General features: G+C 36.5%; 1 protein-coding gene across 11 annotated transcripts in view; it reads left to right on the top strand.

The window, feature by feature from the left end:
- Gluclalpha (glycine receptor alpha 1) overlaps positions 1-20579 on the top strand; it is a 43667-nt gene extending 23088 nt beyond the window's left edge. For 2 of the 11 annotated variants that reach the window (XM_076378495.1, XM_076378497.1), the window contains 9 exons: positions 2818-2885; positions 12260-12329; positions 12415-12568; positions 12718-12800; positions 12880-13014; positions 13092-13244; positions 13845-14125; positions 14443-14478; positions 15677-20579. In XM_076378495.1, the coding sequence (XP_076234610.1) occupies positions 2818-2885; positions 12260-12329; positions 12415-12568; positions 12718-12800; positions 12880-13014; positions 13092-13244; positions 13845-14125; positions 14443-14478; positions 15677-16474 (1778 nt within the window). In that variant the 3' untranslated portion in view covers positions 16475-20579. Of the gene's footprint in view, positions 1-2817; positions 2886-7893; positions 10156-12259; positions 12330-12414; positions 12569-12717; positions 12801-12879; positions 13015-13091; positions 13245-13844; positions 14126-14442; positions 14479-15581 lie in introns of those variants that run through there. The other 9 variants (XM_076378493.1, XM_076378494.1, XM_076378499.1 and 6 more) reach the window with 6 other exon arrangements.
- Positions 20580-20603: the final 24 nt, after the last annotated feature.

The following is a 20603-nucleotide window of genomic DNA, read 5'->3' as shown; positions in this document are numbered from 1 at the left end:
AAGTCGTTCGATGAAAGGAAATCACGATAATATTTCGTTGCAACGAAACAACGTTGTCGCTATCGTTAAGAATGGTAAGGTTTTGTCAGACACCCTGACTTGCTATCAACAGGTGACACACTTCAATACTTTATAACATACTTTCTCTTTTATCTTGTGTGCTATTTCTCTTCTTCGTGACTCAAGATCGACTAACGACGTCCAAGCCTCTTAAAATGTCGACAATGGTAGTGATGGATAGTCGATACTGTCTATTGCAAGCTGAAGAATTTCGAATCGCTTTGGTAGCTGTTGTATGTCAGAAAATCTTGAAAATCTTGAAAACTTTGAAAAATTTATCACTAGTCCAGTATTTTCTCTATTTTATTCTTTTATTTTGCTGTTGTCTTATCAGAAAAATACTTTTTAGTTTTGGAAAGCTTGTTATTCATACGTAGTCGCAAGTCTATGGGGAGTGATTATTGCAATCTTAAAAACTATAGTAACGACTGTAGTTTGGATATTTTTAGAGGTCTACGAACATTAATAGTTTTTGAGTATGATAAATATAAATCATTATTCACCTTTGGAACCGTCAATACAATTTTAATATTTCAGTTTTAGTTTTTATCTACACGTAGGTACTATAGTTTTCTCAAATTTTTGAACATGCATCTTCTAACATTTTATATAATAACATTTCTATGTACCCGTTTGATATGTATCCAAATAGTTATTAATTTTCCAATCCATCACTATCTATTTACTTACACGTAGTCGATCGACGAACTGTTTAAGATTACTTTGAAGAAATTCATTGAAACCGTTTTCTCTTCTTCGTGTCTTTTTAATGAATCTTTCAGTCACTTCTGCGCTATATAACTATATTTGTAAAAGGTATTCTGTACTGCCCTTCGTCGCCAGCATAACCAACAAGGACAAAATCGCTCGTTATCACTAGTCTGGAAGCTGCTCAGCAATTCAATCGATCATCTTCATCCCATTTCTCATCATATTTCAAGCTCGCTGCACCCCCTATTATACGAATACTTTTCCATCAGATTATTACGATTCATCACCCATTGGTCTGTAGCAGTTTTTTCCTTCACTTGAATCTTCGATTCCTCGTTTAAATTCTAGAAACAATTCTTATTCGCGAAAACTCGACCAAGAAATCATCTTTAAACGCGTGAAAAGCTCCTCAAAAAAATAATATACAGGGTGTTTCACTAAGAATTATTAACGATATGATGTAGATACTGATAAAAGTTTGGAACTGACAGCAAAGTTGGTTCAGGATGATTTTTTTCATTTTGGATTAACCCCTTGTCTTAAAAGTTCTCTTAGAGTGAATTTCAATGACAAAATAACATATAGATGAATTGATTACTAACAGAGTGGTCATTATTATTTAATGATAAAAAATTATCACTAAGTAGATACTTTTTCATAGCTTCGCAATTATTCCTGAAATTGTAGTTTGTACATACAGTAGTGTGCTGACACGAACCAAGAGATGCACGAAACAGGACGTACCTCGTGGTACCTCTGAAACCGAGGGGCTGATTTTTTTCACGAGGGAAATAAGTCGAAAACGTGGAATTCAAAAATTGTTTCGCGAAGAGTTGTCGAGTTGGAGGAAATGGAGTTTGAAAATTCGTGGAACGGCTGTGCACTCGACTACACACGTATAGCACTCCAAGACTTCTCAAACTCGATTTTCTCGACAATGAGGTCTCGCATGAAAAAATTCCATTTAGAAGTTTCAACGTATTTTTTTTCCTTTCCGCAAAGAATCGTATCCTTTCCGACCTATAATAATTTCGGTCGTGACTTTTTTTCACGATAATAATGACAATACCGCCGCAGAAATATTTCCATGAAAAATCCATCATTCATCGGTGAGGCCATAAACGGTGGTTAAAAGCAAAATTCTTCGTGGAAAAGCAAGGGTGATATAATTTGAAGGCAAAAGAAATTTAATTGTAGTAACAGTGAAACCATGAACGTCATTAAAAATCCTATCAAAGACAAGTGCACAATATGGAATCCAATATCGAAGGAAGTTAAAAAATCTGCAGCAATAAATAGTTCAATCTTTCACTTGCAGTCTATTGTCGATAACAAAATACACAAATATTACTGAAATATACTCACAGACTTCTTGTAAGTACCATATAATTAAATGTAGGAAAATAGAGAGCTATTATTCGAACCCATTCGCATCATGTAGGATAAAAACTTGATAAAAATTGTTCTGTTAAGTATCAAACAGTGATAAACCTATTACTTATACGTTCATTGACTTCAAGTATTTTGAGTTCTATCACTGTACAGAGGCTCGTTAAGAATCGATAGCAACCACACTAGGACCATCCCTCGCTACGTGTTCACGTACTTACATTGCTCTCGATACCTTCATGTCGCTTCATCGTCATCTGTCTTTCCTATCGTATCGTGTGGTCGTGTGACGACGTTCAGAGAAGCACATAAACAGGACGAACGAACACGTGTACAGCGCGGTCGAAGAATCGACGAAACGAGCATGGAACATTCGATGACGCTTCTCTCATAAAGGTTTCTCATTCCTTCAGCGTGAAAAAAAATACCTCCCGATCACCGTTCCCACCCTCTCTCACCACCGCCCTTTTCTCACTCATGGCTCCTCCACACTCCCGGTCAAACAGTGACTTTAAAAATAAAAGCAAAAAAAAAAAAAAGTAAAGAAAAAGAACTCTTGTACAATAAAAGAAAAAAAAGCAACTATGCAAATCTCGGTACACGGTAACTGATTTAATTAATCGATTTGTTTTGTTCTGTTCCGGTCGACGGAATTAGATGGCCCGACAAATGTGATGGTCAACATCTTTCTCCGCTCTATCAGCAAAATAAATGATTATAAGATGGTGAGTGCAAACAAAATAAGTAATCATGAACAAAGGCCTATATAACAATCTGTATTATCCACACGTTGTGTATATCTATTTAACGTCACGTGTACATGATGCCGTAAGACTTGCACTTGTCTGTACTTGTATTTGTATTACGTGTGTGTATATGTATATGCGTGACGGGGGAGGACAGGCGTAGAGGAGGAAAAAGAAAAGAGAGAGAGAGAGAGAGAAAGAGAGAGAGAGTGAGAGAGGGAGCGGGAAAGGTAGAGGGAGGAGAAAGAAGTGACATAGATCCTCCGTTTCGCGCACGTATATAGATATATACAGATTGATTCGCAAGCCGCGCTGACGTACCAGTGGATGTGTGCTAATCCAAGTCGCACCTCGTTGATTTTTCTCGATGTCGTTGACTGTCATGTTACTGTTAATTCTCTACGTGGATCGGCGTATGTTCTCTTTGTTATGTTGACTTGACTTTCGAACGTTCGATTGACTGTGCGTTGCAACCACGTCTGTGCCTTGTTCGAACATCTTTTTTGCCTAGAGAATTAATCGACTGAACAAATGAGGCGCGACGGATAATCGAGCGGTGCCGCGATAGACTCGACCCGTGGATGCTTTCTCGTTCAATCGCTGTGTCCCTTTCGATCAGGCATACGATTCGTCGTTCTCGTGTCACACCCTTCAGTCATCACAGCCCCGCCCTATCGTCTTACTTCCTCAACCCTGTTTTCGCAAATGGATACTCGTCCTGATGAGATAACATTTCTCCCTCCCCCACGAGAGGCTATTGTTTCAGATCTCTCAGTTTGGGTTCTACACGAAGTCGTTTTAATAATATTCTACCTTTATTATAGGTCGAGTGGCCCTCTTGCTTGGATCCACTTGATATCTCGAGTAATTCTTTTATTATTCCTGTCGTCGCCTATACTACCCACATATTTGCATAAAATAGGTACTTTGAGCATTATGTTGCCGTATTTGTGGTTCGATTCAATGTCTACGATCCGATATGTATATTGCTCATTGAATTTTGCTAATGATGGATTGGGAATTATTAGAAATGAAAACTGATCATGAATTTTAAGGCTGAATGGAATCTTTTGTATAATATAAAAAGTTTATTCTGTTGCTTTTTAGAATTGTGGCAGAGTCTCGTTTTGTACTTGTTCTAATGGTATGGCACATAAACTTACGCAACCCTGTTTTGAAAGCAAAAAAGATTTACTGCAAACATTTCAGTTTTATTTTACATAGTTGAAGAAATTCGAGGACATGTTGATTTTCAGATATTACAAAAAAATTTGGTTTCATTCCTAATAATTCCCGACAAACTTCGTGTGGCCTACTTTCTATAGAGGGTGTTCGACAACGGGAGTCAGAAATTTAAAGGGGTGATTCTGTATGCTGAAATAGCATGAAAATCAAGAATGATGAAATTGCATTTGAGACTTCGATTCAGAGTTATTGATCTTTTCAAAAACCACACCCATCGGTAACAATAATTCAAATTTCGTGCGTAGCAAATACGATCATCTTTCAAGGATTCTTCATTTAATAACCAAATAATGAAATAATTAAAAAAAAAATTACTTATTTATTCACATAAACTAATGCATAATTATATCAAAATAATATCTAATTAAGTAAACTGATATATTATTTCAAAAATCATTTTCCAAGTATTTTATTTAAAACAGTGTCCAAGCTTGATCACGACACATTTGCCATTCTTTCTTCTTTTCTAAGCGTTTCAAACGATCGTCTTCCGCCAGGTCTAGTAACGATCGTGACAGGCACAGGGTTGCCTAGCAAAGAGGTCAGAGTTTAGGGACACGTACCTACATAATGCTCGCGCGACACAAAAAGCAATAGAACGACACAAGCACATCAATCAACTCTGTCGGAGCAATATGCAATCTCTGTTCGAATAACGCGATCGTCGCATTTTCCTATACACCACGACTGCTCTATCAGAGAGATAAGGAACATTATCGTCAGTTACATCGAACATTCCCGCTGTTCCTCGCGTATGCATCCATTTTTGCAATTGCTATCGCTTCGATCGAAACTAAATTACCTCGACCTACCCTCAAAGTGAAGGTTTGATGTGTGGAGTTGTTGTCACGAGGCAAGAAAAGATTGAAACCCTCAGGCTCTAGTAAAGCTGTAATTCTTGAACATCTGGAACTTATATACTTGGACACCTAGAAACTATGTAATTATGAAAATGATATAAGTAAAAAATCTAATAACATTGGATTTATCACTCATTTACTTTTGTATCAATTTACATTCTAAACTAAGTGATTCAACTCCTTTTGATTTTTTATTTAGACCACTTTCATAATGCAGCTATGTGTATTCTATGGAAAGTAGATTGGTTAACATTTCTCTTATCTTGTGGTACCCTTTAGACAAAGTTATTTACGCCCAAGTGTAGACCATTTCCATTTCGTAAAAACGAACAGGAATTACGCTGAGAAATATCAGTATGATTTTCGCCTTTAGTGGGAAACCTTGATAGCACTGTATAACCTCTGTAACCCCTTGCAAAGGAAGGATTCAAAGTGTATCCCTTTGATTTTCGTTTCGTACGAGTTGTCGTAAAACATTAGGTGTGGATGGCCGAATAATTCTGAAGCTTCAAGTGGGGAAATGGTCCTCGGTATACTCCAATATTGACCACTGATCGTTAGCCAGAGGTGCTACTATTTAACTGAACTCTGAACCACCGATTTATCAAGAGCATACAGGACTGTATACTACATATGTAAATACAGCTGACCTAGCAAGAGGAGATTAGGATCTGAAAGAGTGTTTTTACCATAAAATTGGATGTAATCCTTCGTTTTTAACTTGGGTCGTTTCCTTATCAGATCATTTTTATTTCCAAACTTTCTCCAAGATAATTGATGCCCCTAAAAGAAGTCTAGAGTAGTGGGATTCAATATTCAAAAATTTGTTTAGAATATTTTTAAACCACAAAAACATAAAGAACGATTACATGGATTTAAACGACCCAGTTTACAGCCAGCGTCAGTGAAAATAAAGTTGTAGATAGAGTGTTAAAATGTAAGGAAAAATGAATATGTCCTATCCTAATTGTTTGCCTAGAAGTTTTAAGTATCGTCAATTTCGTTGATAGTGATCTGTCGATGACTGAATCGAAGGGGAAGCACTGTGGATTGTTTCTTGGACATCCTTTAAAAAAGTCGTTCGCTTTTCGGGCACAGCAGCGCAGACACGTGGTTGAGTCTAAAAGGTGGCAATGATAAAATCGGCTTCATCATGAGTTCAAGATATGTACGCTGCCGACCGATCGTCTTTTTATACCCTTTATTCTTTTTCCAAGCGTGATTCGATCTTTCGTCCTCGCTTCTCTCTGATGTCGTGTCGCCAGAGCATGATGGAACATGTGATTTTTCGCGTAACAGCTCCCCGACGGTGCACAGGCGGCCGTCAATTCAGTGTACGTTTCAGACGAGAGTATTACTGTTGCTGCTCCAATATACAGTAGCTCAAGGAAGTATTTGAATACTAGATCGAAAGATAATCAATTTTTGAATTATTTTGAATGTAATTCAAAAATTTACAATGTGTCTGTTTAAGTAGTGTTCGAGTATTTTCATGAGCTACTGTATGTACAAGGATGTTTCGGAAAAGTTGGCCAAAACTTTGCCTACAGGTTCTCTACATTGACATGAGAAAGGAAACTTGGAACACTTGGAAGGAATGAATTTGCCAAAAAGCGCGAAATAACCAATATGATTATTAGTGATTAGAGAATCATGAAATACTAATTTCATCGTAATATTATAATTGCTAAAACAGTTAATGAAAGAAAGAAAAGTATTCTACTTTTCAAGTATTTTCATGGCTGTTGTTGCTCTACGCAGATGGACAATTGTACTAAAAAAGGAATAAGTACAATCATGTTTTCAGACATATGATCAATCTGTTATTACCAAAACACCATATGAAATAATATGAAATTCAAATGAATTTTATTATTTACCATTATTATTTACGAATAATTCGAATTCATTTAATTTGAACATTATGCAAAGTAGAATTTATTCCAAATTATTGATTTCAATAACGCCCAAGTATTAAGTCAATTTAATTCTCAGAATCATTTAAATCTCTCCGCCAAGAGACATTTTACGAGACACTGCGAACTCTCTTAATTATGACTCAAAATCAGTAATTTTGTTTTGTGCTAACACGTAGAATCTATAGGCAAAGTTACGACCGATTTCCTGAAACAACCTGTATACAAGGGACCATGTATACATGTCTGTATTTAAACCTGAAATTGCATGTTACATATGTATGTACATTTCAATCTCCTCATCCTCTTCCATTCCTTCTGTCATTCATTTCTCTCTGTCTCTCTCTCTCTTTCTTCCTCCCTCTCTCTCTCTCTGTATGTGTGTGTGTCTGCGCCCATTTCATCTACTCTACCTGTCTTTCACTTGTCTCTCTATCTGTCTGTCTCTTTCTCGCTGTCGTCGTGAATTTAACCGAATTCTATTGTACCGTCAGCCAATTCACGCGTAGGTAGACGACAAACTTCTATTCCATGAATGATCATGGCGATCGTGTTGTGAGAATTCACAAGAAACGGAGGAGCAAACGGTTCGTGAGATAAGCTCGTTCGGAGAATGAAACTCGAAGAAGTTCGGGTTTCCATGAAAGAATCACGTTTGCAGACGCTCGTCAAGTACCTACTCTCGAATCGTGTTTCATTCGTTTCAGATTCTAGGTGTACTTTAACATTAATTTTCATTGTTTAATAATATTCAGTGAAGGAACAGAGATGGGTTTTCGAAAGTGGACTCTTCGTTAATGAACTTTAAGTGGAAGTGAAAAATTGTTGATACTTAGCTAGCGTCAATTATCAAACTCGTGTTGATATTATACTATACTACTCCTCTTTTACACGAAAGAGGAAACAATTCAAATCAGCTCATTAGAAAATTCTATATCCAAACAACGAATTGTGGTAATAGACATTGACAGTTCACTGTGAAATATAGTTGAAAGAATCCGAACGAGCTTATTTACTCAGCCAGTGAAATACGGATTGGCGGCTATCATTGGTATCGTTCACTTCAATGGGAAATCCCCTTCTCCGAGCTTGCGCACAAAATCCACGCCACGAGATAGCATTGTTGCCTTTTGTGTTAACGATCGAATGCGTTTGACACATTTCACGCAATTACAAAGCTCGCACGACACCCTTGAGATCGCCAACATGCGATCGTCATGGTAGGGTCTGATCACACGCTGACTTACACCACTTGATATATCACTGCCTCGAATCAGGACGCTATTGAATAAGACGATGCAACGATTTTCGAGATATGATTTCGACACGACAAATCGTTCCAACGATTTTTATTTCACGTTCACGATATTCGTAAGGTCTCGCGCTTTATTTCGACTCGTTAGCGATGGAAACGGAAAGACAGTACATATGTATCACGTGACGCGTGTACAGTCGTCTATGGTGATAGAGTACACGAAGGAAAATCATGCAAATACGCTTAGCTCGTCGCTAGAGGCTTGACTGTACTTATGTATAGAAAAACAATCACTTTTTCCATGCAGGAACGTTTCGTATGGTTTTCCTCAACGTTTAAAAGGATCACACGGTATGTACCGTTCTCTCGTTTCACTGGGACGATCTCGTTCCTTTAATTTTCTCAATCTTCGTTTCATCCTTCATTATGTTCTACTCTTCATTTTAGTTCTCTATCACGCATACACACGCTAATTTATCTCTAAGCGGCTACTTGTAAAATTGTCTTCCAGCCTGTGATAGCGAAATCAGAATATAACAAGGTTAGAATGTTCAAGATGGCACGCTACATGTATAATGTTTGCAAAAGCGATTTGATTGTCGTGCATTGGGCGACAGTCCGTGATGGGCAGTGACATAATATCTTTCCATATCGAGACGATATAAAATACTGAATCTTATAAGGGCGTTACAAAATAGGGCTGAGAGATGTGTAAATTCCCTATATCGATAGTTATGGACCATAAAATTAGATCATTAGTCCTCAAGACTAAAAAAGACGGTAAGATATGAGACTTCGAGTGGATTCAATAAGAACACTTGTATTCGAGTTAAGGCTGTTCTTGAAAGGTTGGCGTGTGCTTATTAGCTGACTTGTGCCACTTGCGCGTAATGTATTCACGAAAGTGAACGTGAATGAACTGATTGAAAATCGCAAGACACCACTTTCACTGCGTCCAATCGATCGAAGGTATTGAATAATTAAGCATCTTCTATAAGCTCTATGTTGAGGACCTTGTATCGTCACTTGTTTACGTTTACATCTATACTGGTACGTTCCAACCGAGAATAGTAAATATGGTCAGGAAATAAAAGGAGAAAAAGTCGTAATAATGGGAACTCTTTTATTATGAAAAGCTGAAGAAGATAATGAATGTATTTCTTATTTCTCAATTACCGATAATCGACTTAAAGCGAAGTAGAAACTTGCCTTATTTGCTATATTCGCTTCCCAAATAGGAAGAACTTAAGCAGTTCCATAAATAGCGACGAACCTCCACGTTCTTCGCTATCGTTTATTTTTGTCATAGTCACTTTACACCCAGAAATTTTTCCTTTGTACTGTATCTTATGGAACACCCTGTATAATCGAACACACTTTTACCACGCAAATTTACTATGAATTTATACGCATATTGTACCTTGTGTGCGTATTTTTATAACTTACATTATCGAATCGACTGAAAGATAACGATAATACAGACAATAAAGAACAAAATTATAAACTCATTAGGAGGTTTCACGAAGGCTTCTTTGCGACGTATTGCTCAATTTTCAGAAACTCTAGCGGACAAATCCTAAGTCCTTGCAGCCAGAAACTGGTCGACAAAACGATAAATTAGTCTGCTACTATAACCGTAAACATGATCAAAGTAAACCTGTACACGAATAGAAACGAAAAACGAATAAAAAAGCTAAACCTAGAAAGGTTGACATTAAAGAATCAGCTAGGTTTTGACTTTCCGAGTTAAATGCGTCGAAGCCTGCGCTCTGCCAAGAAATTAAGGACGAACTGTAAAAGATGACAATCGATATCTTAAGAAAGTAAAAAAAAAAAAACACGAATAATATGGAAGCACTTGTCTTTAAGCCTCCCTCAAATAGAACATAAACAGGACGGCGTCGATGTGGACAATTCCAGTTGGAAAAATGAAACCGTGAGCCAAGATGCATGCTACATATACCTACATATATGTATGTGTATATGCATTATATATATGCGCATATATATTAATAGTCGTATCTATTGCTATGTACATATACATATATATATATCTTGCAATTAGTTTCAACAATAGTTCCAATAATTCTGACTGTAGATAGAGCTTCGATGTTGCTTTTTGCATGACTCTTATATTGCTTCTTGCAGTGTATACAGATTTTTACATGTATGTATATACCGAAGATCTTTACATTCCCAGACCGTTCTTTGCAACAAGACTTTTCATTCCAGCAAGATATCCACCTCGACCTTGATTCTTTAACGCTCTCTGGTCAAAAAAATTAACCGCGACCTTTCGCCTAGAAAGTGCTCTTTACCTCGAAATAGCCTCGAAAACGTCTCGCGGATAATCCTTTTTTCACCTGATCTTGGTGAACTCCTAATTTTCTGGTGAAAAGAAAGAATGAGAACTCTGCTTAACGTTGGTCTCCCACTTTTTTACATAGAACGTTGGAAGAAAAATATTGACTACAGTAACGGTTCTACAGAGATAATTAATTGGGATAATAATACCGAGAAGTGAAGTTTAATTTAATTAAATAATTGGATATACATTGATTGAAGTTTATCGAGAACATGAAGAGCGTTAAAGGGTTGAACGAGATATCTCATCATCACACTCAGAAAGCTATCATGTTAGGACCTGTCAAAATCAAATAGGTAGGATACTCGAGACCATCATTACAGCAACATCCAATTATGCAATATTTTATTTCTAGGAAACTTTCTCTCAGTTTTCTGTCTCCTGCTCATACTTTTGGTTGTTTTGTCATTCATTTTTTGTTCTTGTCAGTCCTGCACGAAAATTCAAATCTTAGTACCTCAAGATCATTCATACTTCACTTTTTACTCTATTAGTTTATTTGGAAAAATAATTCATTTGAAAATGTTTCATTTTTAATGTAATTAAAAATTGTTCAGCGATTTTGCGATACTAATATGATATTCTTTACTGACTCTGTTGACGTTTTATAGCACAGCTTTGTTACTCCTACTCGACTGAGCTTCTTTTCTCTTTTTATCTATAGCATACTGATTGTGAGAATAAGTATAAGTTAAAGAACTATGAAATATAGACAATTTATATCGTTTAAATGTATGTTTGTCATACTCATTATGATGAAAGAATTTACAGCATATATAGAAAATACTCGTATTGGTAAACTGTGTCCATTAGAAGTACTTGAATGTTCGCAAAATGTTGAAAACAAATTCATTATTCGACACATACATTTATGAACTTTTTCATTTTTTTAATATAGAATACCAATGATGAAAAACACTTAATTTTGTCTGTAGCACTTTACATTCACACCTGTTAGATACACGAGGAAAAAATAAAATAATAAAAGCGCTATGTATTATAACGTTAAATGGGTCAGTAAGGTATTTACAATAATCAGAATTATTGGCAAAATAATTTTCATAATAATGCACATTTCCACACAATTTGTAAAAAAACTTTACCAAAGATTTCTTTTTCCTTTCCAATTGCAAAATTAATATGTAACACACCTATGTATTGATTCTTTTAAAAATTGTATTGTATTCAGTATCAAAAGGCAGAATTATAGATACCCTAGATTTGATTTTTTCTATCATCTCTATTCTCTATAATTTGATCTTCCATAATATTAAGTTCTACCCTCAATAATTTGCATAGATTAATTTCATAATTAAAGAGGTTTTTACAGGAATTTCAAAGTCGACAGAAGAATACTTTTTAAAAGTTTTTATACGATTATTTATAGAAACGTATTATTATTTGTTTTAAAAGGAACGATTAGAATTTCGTAAACTATTCCATAAAAAAATAATTAGAATATTTTATAAATTCAATATAATAAAATGTAGCTTACAACTCTATAATGTAACAATTTTTCTAAATAACTCTACTTTTAAATAGCTAATCTGATATTCTTGCAAATACCTCTTTATACCAAATCAATTTCCAAAGTTCCATGATATCCATTCACTTTCATAGAAATTCTGAATAATCATCCTAAGCATAAAGTATCTGCTATTTAACATCCTATAAATATCCTTGACTAAATTTCCTTTTTTTTTCGCCTACAGGAATACTCTGTACAGTTAACATTCCGGGAACAATGGCTGGATGAACGATTAAAATTTGACGATTTTGAAGGTAAATAAATCTTGCATTAGCTCTTCCACCTGACTTACATCAATTTTTAACAAAATTCGCAACTGTTTCTTATTTTGCGTTACAGGTCGTCTAAAATATTTAACATTAACGGATGCAAGTCGTGTTTGGATGCCAGATCTGTTCTTTGCAAATGAGAAAGAAGGACATTTTCACAATATTATTATGCCCAATGTGTACATTCGTATTTTCCCCAAAGGTTCCGTTCTATACAGTATACGGTAAATTATGCATATTTGCTATGAGAAATACCAATTTGGAAGTAATGAAAACTACTTAAATTCTTTAGAACTTCTACTTAAGTTCATTAAGAATTGGTAATTTTCTTATATTCATGGAAATATAAATACAATTTTATTACACATTCTAGGATATCCCTGACATTATCGTGTCCAATGAATTTGAAGTTGTACCCCTTAGATCGTCAAACTTGCTCATTACGTATGGCAAGTTGTAAGTATGACACTTACGTGTCGTATTCGCGAATGATGTGAAGTGAAAGTTGGATAATTTTATGACTGAATGTTTTCAGATGGTTGGACAACCGATGACTTGGTTTTTCTTTGGAAAGAAGGAGATCCTGTTCAAGTTGTGAAAAATTTACACCTACCTCGGTTCACATTGGAGAAGTTTCTTACTGATTATTGCAATAGCAAAACTAATACTGGTCAGTACATCCTGTGACTATGTACGTGAATGTTTCCCAAATAATTGATGATAATAAGAGATCTAATCAATTTGCAGGAGAATACAGCTGTTTGAAAGTAGATTTGCTGTTCAAGCGAGAATTCAGTTACTACCTTATTCAAATTTACATTCCGTGCTGCATGCTTGTCATTGTGTCTTGGGTATCCTTCTGGCTTGATCAGAGTGCTGTGCCAGCTCGTGTGTCATTAGGTACGTTAGAATGATTTTAAAGAAAACCAATGAGGATTTTATGCCTTGAAAAATACATTCACGTATAACTAAATTTGAACTTGTTGAGATTATATCGGACAATGAATTATCCTCGTGTAGAGAATGCTCCAGAACTAGTAGTGCAAACAGGAAAATTGTAATTCTAACTGAGAAAATGAATAGAAATTATAGAATAATGCAATGTAAGAGGAACTCTTGGTCTGTCTATTGGCTCTACCTACTTTCAATTGTGAGTAAAAGCGTTCCTCTTATCTTGTTTATCTTTATCTTACTTTAGTTGATATGTTCGTACTCTTAATGGGTGATTCCTCATGCTAAAATAATTGTTATAACAATTAATTATTGAGAGAACGTCTAAAGTATACGTGACATGTGTTTAACTCAGAGCTTATTCTACTGATTGCGCTGTGTCTGATCTGATTCGCTAGTAGTAGAATAACTCCTAAGTCAGACACATTTCATGCGAATTTAGTGTACAATGTACATTTCTGAGCGAGGTTTCCAGCAGTACTATCGGTTCTAGTGCATTCTGTACACGTTTTAGCATAATAACTTTATACGAATTATCTTTGAAAATAGGTGTGACAACTCTATTGACGATGGCTACGCAAACGTCGGGAATAAACGCCTCACTGCCACCAGTCTCTTATACAAAGGCTATTGATATTTGGACAGGCGTATGCTTGACGTTCGTGTTCGGCGCTCTTCTCGAATTCGCTCTAGTAAATTATGCATCGCGAAGCGACATGCACAGCGATAATATAGAAAAAAAGTTTCCACCGTCTGAAACGGAACCATCATCATCGATCGATCTATCCTCTGATCCTGCCGAGGCAGACGCTACGTCAAATTTCGCTATGGTCAGTATCCCACGATATTGTAGCCGCTTAAATGTTAAATGTCTTCTGGCAATATTCATCTTTGGTCAGTGATAAAAGCATCATTTTTCATTCTTTTTGTTGTACATGACTATCAAATGAGATTACGACAGATCGAGCGTTTCAGTTACAAGCTTCTTTTTATTTATTTAGTACATAATCTATACTTTATTAGTGATAGTACAATAGCTCGCGCTAAACATATATAAATAGTTGCCTGACATATATCATTGCAAATTTTTGAATAACATGACGTACATTCATTCTATTATTTTACTTTTATTATTATAAACTGCTAGAACGGATATGATGGACCACTTCAACATTCTCTACAGGTAAATAATCCTTTTCAAACTCAGTACTTTATATTTAATTTACACATTTTTCGGTATTCAGTAATTAATAAACAAATCTATGGATTTATTATGTATGCAGTATAATAGTACCTAATGAAAATCTCTGGCGTGTTTCAATAAGTTGTTTTTATAACGAATGCATTCTATATTACGTAGGTGTTGAGAGTCGTTGGTAATTTCGGATTTCTATTTTATTGGTACTTCTAAATGCATTTGTAAAAACGTGAGATTTCTAAAACATGGTTATAACATTTGAGTTGTTTGCAAAAAGCATAACTGAATGAAATCTTCGTTTGCTTAGTAGTCGTGTAAAGTGACTAGTTAAAACTCATTAAACTTTTATACATCTGAAATAAGTTTTTAACATCATCATGGAATTAACGTTTTCAATTATCGTTGATCAAAGCTGGATGTGCGTGTAGTTAATTTAAGCATCGTTACTATGTCACACTGCATGATATTTGTAATTAAATATAAGAAAACAACTCCATTCAAGTTTATTTAAAATTGCTCTCACGATTGGATCCCGTTCTGCAAACCACTATTCTTATATTTAAACGACTACTTTAATGAATAATATTACAAAGTATGCAAAGAAAATGTAAAACGGCCGATTGCTCAAAACTAGTTACTTGTGGGTTAACAAATCAACGCAGACCAGGGTCCAATTATTATGCCCTCTTGATGTATCCTCGTGGAACACTCTGTACATAAATAAAATCAAAACGCAATGCATGTACGTGCAAATTCAACACCCAAGATCACCCAATGGATTTTCTACTTTTACCATAAATTGCAGCACAATCAGCTTTACATGCCAACAATACCTACTATGCTGTTGTATTTCGATTTAATTCCTCTAGAAAACCTCGAAAATTTACATACGTATACTTCCGCTGAATTCCCTTAGCATTTCTTTCCTCTCTCTACTTATCGTAAACACGCTAACTATCTTCAACACGTATCAAATAATAACGTAATCCGAACCGTTGACAATTACCCTAGCTCATAGAAAGAAAGCCCAAATCGCAGTCTCTTTTCACTCGAGTTGTATCGGTTTCTTCTTTTCCAACTATTTCCAGAAACCTCTGGTCCGACAGCCGGAGGATACCATGTCGATGGATAGGATGCAGCACTGCGAAATACATATGCAACCGCGAAAAAAAAACTGCTGCAGGTCGTGGCTGTCCAAGTTCCCGACGAGGTCCAAGCGCATCGACGTCATCTCAAGGATTTTTTTCCCAATCGTGTTCGCAATATTCAATCTCGCGTACTGGTCCACGTACCTGTTTCGACAGGAGGAGGAGGACGAGTAAACATCGACGAGGAAGCGCTCGGATCAAGGAACGAGGCTCGCGGCCATTCCCAGTATTACATAACCAGACCTCATCGTTCACGTCCTCGACATCATCAGCAGAAGCAGCAGCCGTCGCCGTCGCCGTCGTCGTCGCCGTCGCCGCCGCCACCGCCGCCGCCGCCGCCGCACCAGCAACAGCAGCAGCAGCAGCAGCAGCAGCAGCAACAACAGCAGCAGCAGCGATACTACATTTACCCCAGCCAACTACGATCGGCGTCGTTCTCATCTCTCCATAACGTTGGAGGTAGCGGCCGGTGTTCGCGCAGAAACCCGCGGCCCATCTGCAAAAGCTCTACGAGACCAATACCATCGCCCTCACCCTCACCGTCTCCATCACCCACGACATCTCGCAGAGCGACACCGTCACCATCCGCAACGACGGTACCAACGATCCCTCTACAAGACATTCGCCATTTTCAACGATTACCGTTCCCGCGTACCGAGAAATGCTGTTGGGGCCTTCTACCGCGTAAATGGTTCACCTGTCGAGCAAAGGGCAGCGCGAGGATCGACTTCGTCTCGCGTATCGCCTTCCCTCTCACGTTTATACTATTTAATTGTGGTTATTGGATGACCTATCTTTTGCAAGGCGAAGATAACATGGATATGAAGAAGTAAAACGACGTGTTCAACGGTTTTGATAAGATCTATTGTCAATATAAATCAACGCTGTGAGAGGGAATACGCGCGATCGAATGTCGTTTCGATTCAAGTCTAACTTCGAAGGTCTTTATCGGTCGTCTCGCAATTTGGCGAACCGTGTTTCCTGTGTCAATCATTTTTTGTATGATGCGTATTAATTAGGTCGTCGATGGTCGAAAAGGGTACGAGATGTATGTCTCCCGTTACGATGCAGGAGACACGTTCCTTCGAAATGCTGTACGCATTTGTTTAAGGGTAAAACGAGAACAAAGTGTACTTTGACGGAAGACTTTTCATTAATCCGTGCCTGAAGTTCGATGATTTACAAAAGACCAAGAAGGCGCAACGAAATAACAACGCTCGGTACGGTAGGGAGTAGGTAACGAATATATAATAAAAATGAAAAGAAAATTTTTCAAAAAAAAAAAAACAAAAAAACGTAACGATGAAAATGGTGTAAGAGTCAAACTCTTATATGCGAGCACATACACTCACACACGTATACACATATTAATATACACCTGTAACATACTTGGATGACCGCGTGCCACAGGATGAAAATCAATTTAGTGTGGGCCCTGTATAGCCACGGCCTGTTAACGAACTACAACATGCGAATAAATTTATAAGTAATATACTTAATATAACTGACAAGTAAATCTTTAATGTAACAATGATTCCTGTGTATAAAATCCTCAGTCTACGGGATAGCAAGTTAATGTTAAATCACTTTTTGATTCAAAAGTTAACATTAACTTGAAATTAACAAACAAAAAAAAAAAAAAAAGGAAAAAACAAAGAAAGAGAAGTCTAACGGATATCGTAAGTAACGAGGGTGACGATTAGCCGATATTACGAATCACATTACCAGAAAAAGATACATGTAGATACTAATTATTGAGCGGTAGTTACCACACGAGCCAAGAACATTCATGTTACTCTCCCTTGGACTCTTCGAGATCCCGCGGGGTCTCTTATATTGCTCATTGACCAGTCGAGACTGAGGATATTGTTCAATGTGAAATATATAAGTCGAAAGAAAAAAAAAAAAAAGAAAGGAAGAAACGGGCTGAACAGGTGAATCGAGCGAGAACGATTCACCGAAGCGAATGCGTAGCCAACTTTATTTCTGAAGCAAATGTATTGCATGTGTCTGTCGATACTGTTGAGGGGAAAAAAGAACAAAAAAAAAAAGCGAAAAATGTGTACTGTAACAAATAAGATGAAAAAAAGAGAGATTAGAAGAGATGGAAGAATTTTAGTTTTTCCATACGTGCTTCGTTTGATTACGTATCAGAATCATTTGCAAGCCCGCCAAGTCGACATGTCGAGAAATCTTCCATCGAGCGGGTTTACGTCTTCGAAAATGTAGATCCAACGTGGATCTATCGTTCGTTTCTTTCGTTCCTGTAGGCACAAACGAAGTTTCTCACGAAGGTCTATAAGCGTAACAGATTTTCATTTGACGAAGGGTTCGTTCGAACGAATCTTTCCATATTGTATTCTATCTTTCGTTGTTAAGCCATTAACGATTCGTCGGTAGGTTTAATGTTTCCGATAGCAAAACCATGCAATAGAAGGGAGATGGAAAACGCAACAAGAAAGCGAAGGAAACGACATTAGATATGGATAACGCCGCAACTGTCGAACGTGTTGCGCCAAACACCACCATCACTTTTAACCGCTGTATACGCACGCCTTTGATTTTGCTCATTCTCAGATTCGTTCGTATAGCGCAATTGTTGGATCAGTATAACGTCCTGCTCAATAACGACTGACATAAAGAAAGAAGAAAACCAATTACACTGATTAATTGTATATACGTATTCTTATCGTGACTAATGAGGTGACGCGCTGAATGAATCCTTCCCTCCCCTCGTGTTTTAAACTGAAATTCGATTTTATCGGGAACCGTGCGACGTAACCGCAGAATATATAAAGTAAATATTGTCATTCGGTTGTAACTCGTTGAAATTGTCGCGGCAAATGTGTTATATGACAGCGACGCGTCCCATAGCGGCGACATGGACGTCGGGCGCGTCTTTTAAATCGCGATCGTGTTGTCATCATTTAGAAGATTCCCGAATAAGGAGGTGAAAACGAATTCGCCGGACTGGTCATAAATGATACGATTAAATTATAAATCAGCGACGATGCGTGTCATGTTCGTTCTTCGTAATTCGAATCAGGTAATCACGTTCATGTTTTATATATAATTATATTGGTACAGAACGTACCGTTCCAGGATTGGATCGCTCGAGGCGTGTTTCAACGTAACGAACCGTGAGAAAAGAGAAAACGAGGAAACACGACAGCTGTGCAACGCCGTGGAAAACTATTTGCCTCGTTTTCCTAACAACACGAAAGTAACGCGAGATGCAAAACGTAGCGTGTGCACGTACGAGTAAATTGTTTTCCCATTTAAACGCAGAGCACAGTGTACAGAACGTTTAACAAGTACATGATCGTATAGCTTACAAATTCTGGCTACAGGGTGTTTCAGAAAGATTTATCGATTATAAATTGCAGGGGCTGTTGATAAGACTATTGACGATTGTTCTCTGTCGAAATTACGTTCCCCTTGCGTTCGTCTCGCCAACAGTTCTAACGAAAAGATGCCTGGAGCAATCCTAATCTTACCTCGTTGTCATCCTTCGAAATCTAGCCGAGCACGAAAGGAAAGATACGACTCGAAGGTGTGATGCTTTCGTTCTATTCCAAATTTTAGTACCGTCGGGTGTAATTGTCTTACGGAGTGTACGTATTATTTCTCACGATATTATTGAGGTTAAACAGAATGGCGATTTTGAAGTATAGAATAATATTTGGATGAGAAACGCAAGGAATTCTTTGGCCGTGCTCATTATAAGTCGATATGTAATTGTAATAGGCAAAGAAAGGGTAAAACCGAAGATTATTTTAAATGATTATAGTTTTAGTGAGACAAAAATGGAAATAATCTTAAAACCAGAAATTCTTTAGTGATAATCAAAATTTTATCATCAATCTACTATTGGCAACAATTTCACATGTAACGTATCGACCTCAGACAGTGGTCTTTTTTAAAATTTTAATCAATAATTGAATAATATTATTTTGGTTCATTACAATCAAATCTAAGTACCTACATGTATTAAATACTTTTCATTCAAATAGTGTAAATTTAAGTCTAAATATGTTTATATTTACATTTGTATTAAAAAAACAGTATTCCTATCTTTTAGACATTTCATTTACTATATATTTCATAAAATTGTACTTTTATTTCAATTGTATTGAACCAGATTTTAAAATAAGATTTAATTTGCCTTAAATTATTTTAAAAATATATTTTACTTAGGTTTAGTTATACATGGTTTCCTTGCTGGGGTCGAATTACATATCTACTGTATGAAAGTATTGACAGAAATAGAATTCAAGAAAAAAAAGCTTGCGTTCTAGAATTTTTATGTAAATCAACTGAAATTGTTAAATCAACCGAATTGTTTCTGTATTCTTGGAATAAAAAGCCTGAATTTTTTGTATGAAGTATCCAGTGCTGATTGGCAATCCATACAAGCATATTTTTTAGCAAGTATACACTACTGATCGCACAGTGTCAGGTTTAAAATATTTTGCGGTAGAAAATTGATTTGAATCAATTATCTTATCCAAGACAGTGAAAAAATCAAATTTGCACTGGGATTGTCTAGTAGAGTCATGACATTTGCTAGAAACACTTTGTCATTTGAAGCGTGGCACTATGTTATAGCACGTATCCATGGTTTATAGGTTCTTTTCGAAATGTACATGATATTCGATATTAGTGGAGTCTCTGGAGCATATTAGAAACTCTATTTATACACTCACATAACGTAGCTGAGAATATACTTATCGATTCTATTCCTACCGATGCTACGATTGACGTCTTCGCGAATATACATTATTTGAAAAATATCTATTATTTCTGCAGCTTTTCTTGCTTCGTTTAAACTGGATTCTGTCGACGAAAGCATCGATAACAGACGAAATTGTAAGAACTTTAATGAATTGGATCAATAGGACATTTTCTCAAAATAAAATAAAAGAACGTTTAAATAGACACACGAATCTGCTCTATGACTTC

The sequence above is a fragment of the Calliopsis andreniformis genome, chromosome 5 (genome assembly GCF_051401765.1).
Source record: "Calliopsis andreniformis isolate RMS-2024a chromosome 5, iyCalAndr_principal, whole genome shotgun sequence".
Classification (NCBI taxonomy): Eukaryota; Metazoa; Arthropoda; class Insecta; order Hymenoptera; family Andrenidae; genus Calliopsis; species Calliopsis andreniformis.
This window is presented reverse-complemented; position numbering and strand designations above follow the sequence as displayed.